Source organism: Heteronotia binoei, chromosome 15 (genome assembly GCF_032191835.1).
Source record: "Heteronotia binoei isolate CCM8104 ecotype False Entrance Well chromosome 15, APGP_CSIRO_Hbin_v1, whole genome shotgun sequence".
NCBI lineage: Eukaryota > Metazoa > Chordata > Lepidosauria > Squamata > Gekkonidae > Heteronotia > Heteronotia binoei.
The window spans coordinates 51,992,393-52,008,604 of NC_083237.1; the positions used below are offsets into that span (position 1 = coordinate 51,992,393).

At 45.2% G+C, this 16,212-nt stretch overlaps 1 protein-coding gene across 1 annotated transcript in view; it reads right to left on the reverse strand.

Annotated features, from left to right (window-relative positions):
* Positions 1 to 16,212, reverse strand: part of GPR179 (G protein-coupled receptor 179) — an 83,613-nt gene that overhangs the window by 16,676 nt on the left and 50,725 nt on the right. Inside the window, exons 3-9 of the mRNA XM_060256188.1 lie at positions 14,943 to 15,057; positions 13,954 to 14,177; positions 12,227 to 12,295; positions 8,741 to 8,850; positions 6,304 to 6,542; positions 4,905 to 5,043; positions 2,606 to 2,711 (exon numbers count right to left, since the gene is read on the reverse strand). Of these exons, the coding sequence (XP_060112171.1) occupies positions 2,606 to 2,711; positions 4,905 to 5,043; positions 6,304 to 6,542; positions 8,741 to 8,850; positions 12,227 to 12,295; positions 13,954 to 14,177; positions 14,943 to 15,057 (1,002 nt within the window). The remainder of the gene's footprint in view (positions 1 to 2,605; positions 2,712 to 4,904; positions 5,044 to 6,303; positions 6,543 to 8,740; positions 8,851 to 12,226; positions 12,296 to 13,953; positions 14,178 to 14,942; positions 15,058 to 16,212) is intronic.

Consider the following 16,212-nt stretch of genomic DNA (forward strand, 5'->3'; position numbering starts at 1 on the left):
TATGGCATTCAAGGATGTAGGATGTTGTCACAGCCCTGGGTATTGATGGCTATAAAAAGTATTAAGGATCTGTCCTTTGGGTCTACCTATACACCAGGGGTAGCCAAATTGCAGCTCAGGAGCCCCATGTGGCTCTTTCACACATATTGTGCAGCTCTTGAAGTTCCCACCACCCCACTGGCTGGATTGGAGAAGACATTTGTCTCTTTAAAATCACTGCTCCAAGCCAAACCACCTGGCGACTTGTAAAATGCATTTAAAGTTGCTTTCTTTTCACATCTCTCTTCCTCCTCATCTATTTTCCTTCCTTCCTTCCTTCCTTCCTTCCTTCCTTCCTTCTCTCAAACATCTGGCATTCATGTCTTACAGCTCTGAAACATCTGACATGTATTCTGTGTGGTTCTTAAGTTAAGCAAGTTTGGCCACCCCTGCTATAGCCAGTTTGGAGAGCCAGTTTGGTGTAGTGGTTAAGTGTGCGGACTCTTATCTGGGAGAACCGGGTTTGATTCCCCACTCCTCCACTTGCACCTGCTGGAATGGCCTTGGGTTAGCCATAGCCCTGGCAGAGGTTGTCCTTGAAAGGGCAGCTGCTGTAAGAGCCCTCTCAGACCCACCCACCTCACAGGGTGTCTGTTGTGGGGGAGGAAGGTAAAGGAGATTGTAAGCCGCTCTGAGACTCTTCGGAGTGAAGGGCGGGATATAAATCCAATATCTTCTTCTTCTTCTTCTATACACTGTCCAGTCTTAACCCAGATAACCCAGGTTAGTCTGAACTCATCATATTGTGGAAGTTAAGCAGCATCAGGTCTGGTCAGTATCTGGATGGGATCAGTGTTCCCTCTAAACTGTGTGCGTGTGTGGCCGCTCATCAACACAGGAAACCCCACTCAGCAGTGATTTGGAGCCACATGGGGTCTTGCAGTGCCCATTGCCCATTGTAAGTTTACAGCCATTACATTTTGCTCAGGATGCAAACTGCTCTGCTCAGTAGAAGAAGATGATATTGGATTTATATCCCGCCATATACTCTGAATCTCAGAGCGGTCACAATCTCCTTTACCTTCCCCCCCACCCCCGCACAACAGACACCGTGTAGGTGGGGCTGAGAGAGCTCTTACAGCAGCTGCCCTTTCGAGGACAAATCTTACGAGAGCTATAGCTGACCCAAGGCCATTCCAGCAGCTGCAAGTGGAGGAGTGGGGAATCAAATCCGGTTCTCCCAGATATGAGTCCGTGCACTTAACCACTAAAGGGAACACACTAGAGGGAACATTGGATCTCAGGAGACCACCAAAGAATCCCAGGGTTGCTACATGGAGGTAGGCAATGGCAAACCACCTCTGAATGTATCTTGCCTCGGAAACCCTACAGGGTTGCTATAAGTTGACAGCCAAAATCACTGTAATGCAGGTCCATCTCAGGTCCTGTCAAAGCAAATGTGCACTAGAAGTCCTATCCTGAAACTTAATTTTCAGGCACACAGAGGTTTGATGAAAATGAGCGATAAGGGTTGCCAGTTTCCAGGTTGTAAAAACAACCTGGGATCACAATGCATACTACAAGAAAAAACAAACAAACAAACACTGTGACATACTGGCTACCAACATTTAGTAAAACATTTTTTAAAAGAGTCATATAAATCTTTTGTACACATTCTAAAGAAGTACAGCTTTACAATATTACAAAGAAAGGTCCATCCAATGAGCACCCGAATATAAGCTCATTTCATCAAAGTCTTCCGCAGGAGTATTCCTATTTTCTTCAAAGTCATCAGCCTCTTGTTACAATTCAATGTTGATACGGGGAGCAAGCCAAGCCTTAACCTCTTATCTAAACGGATGCAAAAGCCTTCTAAATTCGGCTGGCAAAATGCTCTCTGCAGCTTCTTTATTTTCTTCAAAATCTTTCCTTATTTTCATCAAAATTAAAAAAGACAGTCAGTAGGAACCACCCTTAGACCTGCCTTGGACTGTAATTCAATTCCCAGTGTGTGTTCATGTGTAAACCACTGGTTTACAGCCCAGGACAGGTCTAATAGTGGTTCCTATACAGGGCTTTTTTTTTGTAGGAGGAACTCCTTTGCATATTAGGCTACATACCCCTGATGTAGCCAGTCCTCCTGGAGCTTACAGTAGGCTTTGTACTGAGAGCCCTGTAAGCTCTTGGAGGAATGGCTACATCAGGGGTATGTGGCCTAATATGCAAAGGAACCCCTGCTAGAATTCTATCTCTGGACCCTGTACAAAGAGCCCTGTAAGCTCTTGGAGGATTGGCTACATCAGGGGGTGTGGCCTAATATGCAAAGGACCCCTGCTAGAATTCTATCCCTGGACCCTGTACTAGGAGCCCTGTAAGCTCTTGGGGGATTGGCTACATCAGGGATATGTGGCCTAATATGCAAAGGAACCCCTGCTAGAATTCTATCTCTGGACCCTGTACTGAGAGCCCTGTAAGCTCTTGGAGGAATGGCTACATCAGGGGTATGTGGCCTAATATGCAAAGGAGATCCTCTTACCAAAAAACCCCTGTTTCTATATATTTGAAGAGCTGGAAGAAAAAACAGGACAAACTCTTATTTTTCTGTACAGATTCTGCAAGTTCATACCTTTGGGATGAAAAGGAGTGCCAATGTCAAGGTAGTGGTGATGTGTGTGTGAATGAAAAACAGCAACAGTGTCCAGTCTGGATGCAGGGAGGGAACCATTAAAAACCTACAGCCAAAATATATACATTGAACTGTGAAAGAGGGCAGGAGGAGTTAGCAAACAATGCAGTCCCAGGATGATAGCAAGTTGATTTTGAAACAATACAATTTAAAAGACATTTCAGCTTCATCTGTCATGAATATTGTCCTCCTTTTTAGACTCACCCTACAATCCCCTGCTTAGCTGCACTAATCCATGCTACATTAACCTCAAGGCTGGACTACTGTAATGGCACCCTAGATGGGGCTGCCCTTGAAGGCAACTGAGGCTACAACTGGTACAGAATGTAGTAGCCATGCCGTTGACTGGGGCTAAGTGTTCTGAATGTATCAACTCAAGTTGTCACATAAGCTGCCAATTTGTTGCTGTATCAAATCAGTGTTAGCCTTTTAAAGCACTGTAGAAGAAGTAAGCAATGACTCATGAAAGCTCATCCCCTGCCACAAATGTTGTTAGTCTTTAAGGTGCTCCTCAACTCTTGCTCTTTTCTACTGCTACAGACAGACTAACAGGGCTACCCATCTTGATCTACCGGATACTGTCATATCTATGGGCCCACCTCCACCCTATTTGTAAAGCCCCAACAATCAGATCAGGGATTATGAATAGTTCTTCCAATTGGCTAGGTGTTATGTATTGAACATAAGCTGTTTTACCGCATGGTGATCGCTACAGAGGCGACCCGCGGGTTCCCGGATGTAGCTCGCCAGACGCCCCGCCCATCAAGATCTATGGCAGGAAGTTTGATTGACCAGGATTGGACTGGTCAGACAAGGGGGCAGTTCCGGGAAATGTATATAAGCGGGACCCGGCCCGCGTATTCTCCCTCTTGTAATGTGCTACTGAATAAACCATGTTGCATTCAAACCGTCCCGGTTCTCAGTACATTACACTAGGTGAGAACTGTTTCTCTTCAAGCTTGGTCAAATGGTTGCTCCTAAGCTGTGGAACCAGCTTCCCAAGCACGGCTCCAGTCTTCCAAAGATTTCAGAGACTGCAAAGTGGAACCTTCTTGACATGCTTTACTCATGAGTGGAGGTTATTGATCTGTATTTAACTTGTATGTCTGTTAACTGAGATTTCACTTGGTTTTAATTGTTGTAAACCGCTTTGAGTCTCATTTATTAAATATTTTCAAAAAACAGCTGGATTTTTGGTAGTGTCTGCTGCCAGAGTTAGTGGCACTCTTAATTCTGTTCACAGTTTCTGTGAACTCAGACTCCCTAAATATTTAATGCACACCATCCATGCTCCAGCCCTGTGAAGTAGCTAGTATTATTAACCCCCTGTTGTCAGTGAAACATGCAGAGGCCAAGAGAACAGCGGCTTGTCCAAGGATTCAAACAAAAGCCCAGTGGCACCCTAAAGATGAACAATGTTTACTTAAACAAGTGCATTCATGGGTCATCAAAGCTCACTTCTTCAAATGGGTAGAGATTCTGCTTAAGGGGGGGAGGAGGAAGAGGAGGAGAAGAGACTGGATTTATACCCTGCTTTTCATTTGGAGTCTCAGAGTGTGGTTTATAATCTCCTTCCCTTCCTGAGAGCCAGTTTGGTGTAGTGGTTAAGCGTGCGGACTCTTATCTGGGAGAACTGGGTTTGATTCCCCACTCCTCCACTTGCAGCTGCTGGAATGGTCTTGGGTCAGCCATAGCTATCTCAGGAGTTGTCCTTGAAAAGGGCAGCTGCTGTGAGAGCCCTCTCAGCCCCACTCACCTCACAGGGTGTCTGTTGTTGGGGGAGAAGATATAGAAGATTGTAAGCCACTCTGAGTCTCTGATTCAGAGAGAAGGGCGGGGTATAAATCTGCAGTCTTCTTCTTTTTCTCTTCCCACAACAGACACTCTGTGAGGTAGGTGGGGCTGAGAGAGCTCTTTCAAGATCTAATCTTGAGAGAACAGCTCTGTATGTGGTGGAGTGAGGAATAAAACCCAGTTCTCTCAGATTAGAGTCTATGCTCTTAAGCACTACACCAAAGTGGCTCTCAAACTGGAAAATAACAGTGGGGATGGGGCAGAGAAGGAGTTAAGTCAGAGATTGAATTCCATCATGCACCTTTTAACTGTAGATCTATGTGTGTGATGGGAAGAGGTAGAAAAGATTTCCTACCTCAGAGCTCACTTTCTTACACCCCTCCCCAGGCCAATGAAGCAAAAATACTTGAGGCCCCTAACTCAAAGGTCACTTATATGCTCTCACCTGACGATGTGGAATGTGGCAGAAATGATCAACTCGTTGTGGAGAGCAATCCCCATGTAGCGTGGCTCGTGGAAAGCAGAAGGGACTGTCCGTGTGGCATAGCAGAGGAAACTTCCCCAGAACAGGAACAGCATCTCCGCTGGAGGGCAGTGGAAAAAAGTAGGAAGGGGAAATAAAAAATTGCCATGGGGCATCATTCTAACCATCTTCCCCCTTCCTCCCCAGCATCTTCTGTTCTTCCCAGTTTCTAAAAAAGAGAGGGGCTGAAATCAAAGGTGGCTGCAAGCCATTTGCCTTCACCATAAAGTTTGGCTCATCTCTGACATCTGATTGGTGGAGGCTGACTATGATGCAGGGGTCCCCAGAATGGCACCTGTGGGCACCAAGGTGCCCGTTGATACCTTTCCTGGCATCCATCAGTTGTTTGTAGAGTGGGTGGGGCCAGGTGGGCTCCTTCCCAGCAGGATGTCTGCTTAGCCATTGGTTGTGCAGATTAAAATAACATTGTTTTGACAGCAGCTGTCACCAATGTGTTGGTTTTATTCTCTCTCTCACTCCTCTTTCCCAGTATGTATTTTAAAATTACTCACCTTGTCCCCTCATACTTTGGCTTCCTTTGTGTATGTGGCTCCACCCCTTATGGCAGCCATTTTGTGGCTATGCCTACTATCCTATGTCAGAATTCCAAAGATTCCCAGAGGGTAAAAAGGTTAGGGACACCTGGACTTTGAGGACTCGGTGTTGTGAGAAGAACACTTTGTAAATGCCCAGAGGTACTCTCAGACTGCATCAAAGAAAAATGTTATTGTTGAACTTGTTTGGAGGTTCTAGAAGAGGAGCTTCCACTAAGCGTGCAGCTTCGGGAAGGATGTATATGGAGCAGTGAAGGAAGTAGGGGACACCTGCCTAGCCAGCCAGATCAGCCGCATCAACCCTGGTAATCAATGGAGTGACAGATGTCGCAGCCAGATCGCACTCATGTGCAGCTCCAGAGTTTTTTGGAACAAAGTTTGGTGAGGTCCAGGGGTGGAATTCTAGCAGGAGCTCCTTTGTATATTAGGCCACACACCCCTGATGTAGCCAATCCTCCAAGAGCTTACAAAAAAGAGCCATGTAAGCTCTCGGAGGATTGGCTACATCAGGGATGTGTGGCCTAATATGCAAAGGAGCTGCTACTAGAATTCCACCCCTGGTGAAGTCAATCCCTATTCAAATTCGCCGCAGATTAGTTTATCAGTGGGTGCAATCTGACAACAGATTGACTTACAGCACTCTCTCTGACTTGCCTCTTGATGAAGCTTGCAGCTGAATGTATGAATTTATACTGCATTGCCCTTAGGATGATGATGATGCCTTGCCACATATATGAGAAACATCATCTTAGGGAACTGGTCCTCACCAACAACCATCATGTAGTCCCAGCGGTCATGATCGCAGATGTAGAACTGGAGGCCATTTGTGGTCTGGGATCGGACCACCAGTGGGATGTTCTTCTCTATGTTCTCCAACATTCCAACGGTCCAGGCTGCTAAGAACCAAAGCACCAAGAGCAGGATCAAAGCCAGCATCTTCAGAACCCGCCCGCTGGTCATGTAAGGGACTCTCTGGGCCGTGCGGGAGAGAAAGACTTTTAAGACCCTGCAGGACAGGAAAAGAGAGGTGGTCTGAGGTGAATGGAAAAAGGAACACATGAAGCTGCCTTCTGAGTCAAGTCACTGGTTCCTCAAGGTCTGTATTGTCTACTCTGACAGGCAGGACTTCAGGTCTTTCATATCTACTACTCTCTAATCCTTTTTTAAGAGCTGGCAATGGTAGGGATTGAACCAAGATACTTTAAATACAATATACTTAAGGCTTATTGTGGAATGTACACTTGGGAGTCTATACCATTGCTGTAATGCTGCGATTAATTTCATTTCTAAGTTGTGTAAAAGTGCCCAGATTTAAAGTATTGCATATCAGCTAAAGAATATTTGGGGCTAGTTGCCATCTCCTAGGCCATGACTTAAGGAAGTTTGAAGAATACATTGCTCAGGATTTGTAACCTGTTATTATTGGTATCACTGAAGAAGATAATCGAAATGAGACAGCATGGATCCTTGTGTGATGAATTCTGATGATGATGATGAACTTTGATGAATTCTACTCATCAGTGAACTTGAACTTTGATGAAGTCTACTAATTGATGGAATTTGATGATTTTTACTATTTATGCATTGATGAATCTCTGTTTAGATCCTATGGATCCTTATAGTGTTCAGTGATTTGATGTATTTAATTATTCTTTATGTTCTCTGACATAGTATTAATTGAACTCATTTTGTATACAGATTTCTAGAACAAAAGCACTATATAAGTTTTTTAAAAATACACTTTAAAAATACACTATACAAACAAATATAATTTTAAAAAAATACTTTAGCACTTTTTGTTACAGTGGTATTTTATTCTGTTATACTGCTGTGACTGGCAGCAGCTCATAGGGTTGCCAACCCCCAGTTGAAGGCAGAGGATCCCCTGGTTTGGAGGCCCTCCCCTCACTTCAGGGTTATCAGAAAGCAGGGCGGGGGGAAGAGGAAATATTTGTTGAGCACTCCATTATACCCTATGGAGACTGGCTCACATAGAGCAGAGGTGGCCAAATTTGCTTAGTGTAAGAGCCACATAGAATAAATGTCAGATGTTTGAGGGCCGCAATACATTAACAAATATCACACACACATTTTAATTAAACCCTTAATACTTTCTTTTGCACAGAAAGATCAAATACATATGTATGCACTTTACAACACAACCATGCTAGGAAGAGACTTTTTGAAAAACAAAAGCTGGGAAGTCGCCGGCTCTTTTGGGTGCTCTGGCGCTTCTTGTGCGAAATCCGCGCAGATCCTCTGGTGTGAAGAGGGTGGCCGCGCAACTTGAAGGTCAGTGCGAAAACGCCCATAGTTTTATAGCACCAGTGAACCATATGCTATAGGACATCTCTGGCCACTGCTGGAGTCAATATACTGGTCATAGATCCGGCTCATTCTTATGTAATTTTAATTGCTGCCCTAACTGTTGGAGTGAGCACCTCAGCATGCCTAGACATTAAAGGTAAAAGGTAAAGGTATCCCCATGTGCAAGCACCAGTCATTTCTGATTCTGGGGTGATGTTGCATCATGACGTTTTCATGGCAGACTTTTTATGGGGTGGTTTGCCATTGCCTTCCCCAGTCATCTACACATTCTCCCCAGCAACAAGCTGGGTACTCATTTTACCGATCTCAGAAGGATGGAAGGCTGAGTCAACCTGAGCCGGCTACCTGAACTCAGCTTCCGCCGGGATCGAACTCAGGTCATGAGCAGAGAGTTCAGACTGCAGTACTGCAGCTTTACCACTCTGTGCCACGGGGCGCTATATGATACTAAGTGTGTATAGGTATTATCTCCTTGAGTGAGATGCCTCTCTTCGTCTTAAGTTGGGAGCTGCCCTCTGACGTCTCCTCTCCCTTTGTCCTTTCACTCTTCACATGGTCTTCAATGGAGATACATGTCTCTCCAGGTCTTTCCTGCAGACAGTGCCCACATACTCCAACACACATTATGCCAGACAAGCTAGCCATTACTATAGAGAAATATTTTTTTAGATTAGTCTTCTTTTCTTCTTTTGACTGCAACCTCAATGTGAACTGGATCTACTTGAATAAATGTAAATTTACCTTTAAAAAAAGAAAAGAAAAAAAAGCTCTTCTGGAGTTTTATTTACTGCACTCCGTATCACGCTTCTATAACGGGGCAAACACCACTATATTAACCAAATATCTGAATACTAACCCCTTCCCCAATATTCTTACCTATACAGTTTGAGAGTGATCGTTCCATACACAATGGCGAAACCCAGCATACGCACCCAGCGCAGGACGATGCAGCGAAAGATACTCGGCTTGAAATATAGGATAAACACCTGCAGGAAAAGAGAGACCAGGAAAAGACAGGTAATTGCTGTGTGTTACTGTCTTTTCAGCGGGTCAGTCTAGATGCCCTCAGGAGGTTCTCATTCCTGGCAGCTGGTTACCAGGATATTTTCCAGGGAACTATTGGCCTAAGGGAGTTTTCTAGGAAGGAAAGGCACCATTTCCCCCTTCCTACCATAACCATTTATCTTATCTTTTTCTTTTTCTCAAAGCAATATTCATCTACATGCATATATTTAAAAGGCAGCTGGTTTTCCAACATGACCCCTTCCACCACAAAACAGCAGGAAAGCACGGTAGCCCTTGTCTCAGCGGGGAAGTGGAAGATTGGATAGGGCTATTTTCCTGGCTGTCCCAGTGACCCAAAATTTACACCAGCAATCTATCCTGGTCATTTCCTCCAGAGAATCCCAAATCATTTGTAACTAGGTTGTGTCAAGCCATCTGGCTAGCTTTCTGCCTTTGAACTGGGTCTAGCTGGATCCCCCCAGGTTTTTCTCAGGAACGGCACGATAGCAGCCTCTGTTCCCTGCGGCTAGCCCCCAGAACACGATACCCTGGATTAATAAAGCCTCTGAATAGGAAGGTTTGCGTCTCATTAATGTGGCTGATAAGCATCAGAAGAGCAAGGCTGTGTATATTTCATTCAGTGCAGAAATTAACTCCGGGCATAGGGTTAGATCCAGCCAGCTTTTTCAGTCCCTCTCTCCAAATTCTCCTCCTCATTTTGGCCTCTGTCCCATATGGCTTTTGTCCATGCAGGTCCTGTCAGATCCAGCATAGCTCTTTTCTGTTGGCAGTCAAAGGAGACCCCTCCTTCCGTTTTCACTAGCAGAAAAGCTGGTTGGATTTAACCCACAGAATCCAACGATTTTGGAAGCCAGGCTTTGTTATTATTTTTGGGAGCCTCAGCGAGTTTCTGTAAGGCTGCAAAACCAGAACTGAATGGATGCAGGCAATGCTGGCTGACATCTCCCCCGGGGGAGAAAGCTAAGCAGGATTTCTTCTGCCCAGTGGATGGGCTTAGGTGGTCTTTGCACATGGACTGCTCTCATTCCTCCTCGTGAGGAGCAGAAGCAAATTATGCCACATTAAGCCTAATCATATGCAACTCTGCAATGGCTGCATGATTCGGGCATGGTTGTGCAGCTCCACATTTCTGGAGGGGCAGCCTCTGCGCAACCATTTCCTTGTCCTGCTCTGATTTTAGTGAGCTAACTTCAAGGTTGCCCTAAGGTTTTGGGGTGCTTTAGGTGAACTGTGACTTGGGTGCCCTCCTCCCATTTTTACATACAGGCAGAGTCATACTGAAACGGCAATTGGCTCATTCCAAGGGCTGCATTCCTAAGCATACTTTCCTGGGACTGTATCCCTTTGAATCAGGGTTTTTTTTTTAGTAGGAATGCACAGGAACGCAGCTCTGGCTGGCTTGGTGTCAGGGGGTCTGGTCTAATATGCAAATGAGTTCCTGCTGGACTTTTTCTGCAAAAAAAAAGCCCTGGCCTGATCTAACATGGCTTCTCTTATGTTCTTATGTTTTCTCCCTCAGTGATTACCTAGGTTTGCCTAGTGGACAGGCTGGCCTGGTGAACTCTATATATACACACATTATATGTATATATATTGGGGAAGGCGATGGCAAACCACCCCATAAAAAATCTGCCATTAAAACGTGAAAGCAACGTCACCCGAGTCGGAAACGACTGGCGCCTGCACCTTTACCTTTATGTATATATATATATACTGGCAATGAGGCATAGCTCACCTCACCTGCAGCTTCCAATTGGCTCAGGGATTCCACAGCCAGTTCTTAAGGACCTCTGTCTCGTTTCCCTTTTCTCCTTGACTCCATCCATTTGCACTGCTGCTTCAGACACAGACACCTCCTGGCGATTTCCCTCTTGGCCAATGCTGCGACAGATCAGTTGGATCACCTACCTGTCTTGGAGCTGGATTTAGATGGCTTGGCATTGAATGCCTGATTAAGATAGGTGTCTTTTTGTTTGGTTTTCTAAAGCTTCGTTAGCTTTTGTTATATTTGTTATTATACAAGTTCACTTTTGTGTCGGTTCAAAAGGCAGGTTTGATTCCCCCAGCGAGAGTGGGAGATCCCCACTACGGCTGCCAGCTCCAGGGTGGGAAATACTGGGACTTCAATGACATATAACACCACAGAATCCACATTTCAAAACAGCCCTTTTCCCAAGGAGAACTGATCTATGTCACCTGGAGACCAACTGTAATCCCAAGAGATCTCCCACTACAACCTGGAGGTTGGCAACCCTAGGCGACACTTCACCTAGGGTGAACCAAAACTGACAGAGGGTAGGGTCTAGGAATTGTTGGAGACTCTATGGTTAAGCCATAGAGCTTCCAGTGATGTGTCACTTCCAGGCTTTTACCAGAAGTGATGTGACACCAAAGCCAGCATTGCAGGTCCCCCCCCCCCCCCCCAATATCCCAGCCGCCATAGCCTGGCAACCCTGTTTTGAACTTCTAGCTGAAACAAATTTCTTTTCTGTCTAATTTGGATGAACTTCTCAGAAACTTGTCCCCTTGCCCAAAAAATCTTTCCTGCTAAATTTCAGACAGATAAGAGAAAGGGTCCCAGTTTTACATGCTGTTACAAAGGGGCAAAAAACTTACTGTCCGCCCCTGGACCAAAAGAAGCCAGGTTATGCGTGACAAGATCTAGGGCTTTTTCGGTGGCAGCACCAGAGCTTTGGAATACTCTTCCAGAAGCCATAAGGGCCCTGCGGGATCTGTCTGCGTTCCGCAGGGCCTGTAAGACCGAATTGTTCAAGCAGGCCTTCGATGCTTGACGGAAAGACGGCTGCCACCGGACATCACATAGAATGCCGGTGATCACTGTTCGGAAATTCAATGCCGCCTATAATGTATGGATGCAGCACTATAGAATAGTTTTAAAAATTGTAATATGTTTTTTTAAAAACTGAAAAATGTAAATTATGGTTTTATATGTTTTATTGGTTTAACTGTATGGACATGATGTTGTGAGCCGCCCTAAGTCTGCTTGCGAAGAGGGCGGGATATAAGTTGAACGTAATAAATAAATAAATAAATAATAAAGCAAATCCCATAGTAATGAAAGGCAAACCACACTGCAATTAAGGGAAACTAAACACAGGCAAACAAATGGCATTTGTGATTCCCATTCATTTTTGTTATCTGAATTAACACTAGTGGAACAGTTGCAGGCGACTGATTCTTCCCCCCCTCCCTTCATTTGCTTGGAAACATTTACCTCTATTGTGTAACCTCTTTTTTACTCTCTTTTTGAGACCCCTGAAGCAGTTCTAATGTAAACGAGAGAAAACATCATTATGGTCCAACCCAGATACTCACAGGAAAGTAAAGCAGGAGCGAGCCAAACAGTATTGTCTCCAGAAGAATAACACCTGAAGCCCGAATCCTCTAGGAAAAAAGATAAATGTGAAATATGATTACAACCTAAGGCCACCAAAAATAGTGGATCTGGAGGTGATACACATAGGGAAGAGGCAAATGAGAGGGCAGTGGTGAAGATCCCCTCAGAGAGTGATTAAAATGCAGGATTCACTGCCAGAGGATTTAATGATGACCACAGGAATAAACAGCTATAAAAGGGGATTCGTGGAGGATAAGCTTATCAATGACTACTAGCCATGGTGGCTGAGGGGAACCTCCACATTCAGAAGCGCTAAGCTTCTGAACCCCAAGACGAGATTCAGGGGAAGGCCTCGGCCTCTATGCCCTGTTGTTGGCAGTCCATAGGAACTGGTTGGCCACTGTGTGAGACAGGATGCGGGAGTAGATTGGCCACTGGTATGATCCAGCAGGATTCTACTTACATTCTTATAACAGGGACCATGACCTTTTCCTTTTTTGCATACCTCATGCTTCTCCTCCAAAGCTATGTTCCCTGTCAAATAAAAGAATCTCAAAACACACCAGGAAGTATCATAGGGACTCCTTGCTAGTTGAACCCAAAGGAGTTAACTCTATTGGTTCAGATGACTGGTCCATCGAGTCCAGCATGCTAGTCTCACACTGGCCAACCACATGCCCTAGATTAGAAGACCCACCATAGGTGCACAGAGGCTAAAGCTTCCCCCAATGTTGCCTACCCCACAACTGGCATTCAGAAGTACACTGGCTTTACACAAGGGTTGCCACTTTTGGGTCAGGAAATAGCTAGAAATTTTTGAGGTGAAGCCTAAAGAAGGCAGGGATTGGGGATAGGAGGGACTTCAATGGGGTATCATGCCATAGAGTCCAACTTCCAAAGCATCCATTTTCTCCAGGTGAATTGTTCATCTGCTGAAATCACAGGAGATGTCTAGCCACCCTCTGGAGGCTGAGCAACCCGAAGGGAGAATCACAGCGCTAGAAAGCGAGAACCATCTTTGTTGCCACCACCTGGACTTTTCTACTTTTAAGAAATGATGCAATTGTTTGCATGGCAGCAACAAAGATGGTGAAACTGTTTGGGTGGCTTGAACGTTCTGTAGTATCAAATGCTGAATACATTTTGGATGAATTTTCTAAAATTGTATCGATAATTTTCTACTTATTTGAATTTTGTAAGTCTGACTGGATATCACAGAAGCCTGTGGGTTTTGATTCTTACCATCTAGAGGCTGGCAACCCTACTTTACACATGAACACATGAAACTACCTTATACCGGGTAGGGTTGCCAGCTGTGGGTTGGGAAATACCTGGAAATTTTGGGAGGTGGAGTCTGAGGAGGGCGGGGTTTGGGGAGAGGAGGGACCTCAGTGGGGCATAATCCTATTGAGGCCACCTGCTAAAGCAGCCATTTTCTCCAGGGGATCTGATCTTGGTCATCTGGAAATCAAGTGTAATAGTTGGAGCTCTCCAGGTGCCACCTGGAGGCAACCCTCACAGGTCAGAGAATACTGGTTATCAAGGTCTTGTCTACTCAGACCGGCAGCAGCTCTCCAGGGTCTCAGGCAGAGGTCTTTCCCATCATCTACTCCTTGCTCCATTGACTGGAGATGGTGGGGATTGAACCTGGGACCTTCTGCATGCCATGCAAGTTCTGTGTACCATTAAGCCGCAGCCCTTTTACCTTGCTCTTCCTGAAGTGGTAGGAGATCAGCATGCTGAGGAAGACGGCCAGCATACAAAAGGCCTGGAAAGCCAGGATGGCGGCCCGCAGAGACCAATCTTCTTTGATCAGACATGGCATGTCGTTGATGCAGGTGGTACATCCCTCATGACAGGGGCGGCACTCCAATAAATTCCCAGAATCCACTGTCCCGTACTGGCCTGCATGTTGGGGGGAACTTTTCCCTGGGGGAAGAGGGGAATTTGGATCAGCCATATATTTAAACAGTGGTTGCCAGACCCTAAAAATGCAGAAAAAAAATGTACAAGATAAGCAAGTAAGAAGGAGGTGGGAAAGGCTTTCTTTCTTCATTCTTGTGCCTGATCATAGACTGGCTCCCCAACCAATCAATTTAGTTGCCAACTCCTGGCATGAAGAAGAACCCAGGAAAACAAAGCTAAAACCCCAGTGAGCATCTGGAAATTATTTTGACAGCTTTAGGAAGGAAGTTTTTTTTGGGGGGGGGGGGTAACCACTGCACAGCACAGCTGTGAGGCTGTATCCAACCAGCTTTTTCTACTGCTGAAAACAGCAAGGACAGGCCTCCTCTAACCACCCAAAGAGGCTATGCTGGGGATCGTGAGACAAAATGCCACATGGGAGAGGCTGTAGCAAGGATGGAAATTTAGCAAGATTAAGTGAAAAAGCTGGTCAGATCCAAGCCTTGGCATTTGGACATCTGACGCAACATGGTGCATGCAGCCACAAAATGGCTGCCACAGGAGGTGGAGCCAGTCACAAAATGGCTGCTGCAGTCTATCTTCAGCCACAGAGTTGTGCTGCGGTGGCAGCTGCTGCCAAAGATCATAAGAAATCTGCACAGCCTATCAAATCTCCAATGGCCAATTATAAGACTGGCTTGTCAGAGGCCCCACCTGGCTTATGAGGACTGGGTTCAGGAACCCCATTGAAGGAGATGCTACAGGAAAAGTGGATAGTGTTCTACCTACCAGACCAGCTGTTACTGGAGGATGAGGAGAAGGTCCTGCTAGGCCGGTAGAAACCTGGTTTACAGGGACAAAGGTATCTTCCGAGGATGAAGCCCTGGTTTTCCTGTGGGACACACTAAAAGGAGGAAAGGAGATTTATATTAGGCCTCTCTTTTGTTTAGATAGGTGTTTAGAAATGGCACAGTAGAGGCCATTTAAAATCCCTAGAGTATTGCCCTGTATTCTATTTTCTGAATAGCAAGTCCTAAAGACTAATGCATTTACAGCATGTAGCACGTCTGTTTTCATTACATCTTCCTCTGGTGTGTCAGGAGGGTCATTTCTCAGCTTATCAACACTCATTTATTTTATTTTATTTCTTATCGCATTTATATCTCGCCCTCCCCTAACGGGCTCAGGGCGGCTAACAACAGTTAAAATAACAGAGTGTTAAAATCAAACTACAATAAAATCATGAAAACATTTCAACATACAATTAAAAATATGTAGTACGGTTCCAGGTTCACTCGCCAGGATCCAGATGGCGGGTTTTAATTCTTATTGAGCGCCACATGTAATTCTTATTGAGCGCCACATGTAATTCTTATTGAGCGCCACATGTAATTTTTATTGAGCGCCACATTATTCTTATTGAGCGCCACATTATGCTATTTGGCACTCTGGATTTGTACTGGGATGGTTCAGGTGTCAATGCTGTGGGATGGTGGAATAGCAGTCGCCTCCCTGTTATTTGTTAAATGCTAGTTTAAATAATTCTGTCTTACAAGCCCTGCGGAATTGTGGCAAGTCCCGCAGGGCCCTGATGTTTTCCTTCCTTATACAGAAGCTTTCTTATATAGACTCAGACCATTGTTCCATCAAGGTCAGTATTGTCTTGAAGGTCAGCTTGAAAGAGCTTGGTATGTTTAGCCTGGAAAAGAGATGAGAGGAGATATGAAAGGCTGTGATATAGATGATGGGGTGGAGTTGTTTTCTATTACTCCAGAACAGGGGTGGCCAAACTGTGGCTCGGGAGCCACATGTGGCTCTTTCACACGTATTGTATGGCTCTTGAAGCTCCTACCACCCCATTGGCCAGCTTCTCTCTTTAAATCACTTCTCCAAGCCAAGCCAGCTAGCAGCTTGGAGAATGCATTTAAAGTTAAAGTTGCTTTCTTTGCACCTCTCCTTCCTTCCCTCCCTCCTGGCTCTCAGACACCTGATGTTTATTCCCTGTGGTTCTTATCATAGAACCATAGAGTTGGAAAGGACCTCTAGGGTCATCTAGTCC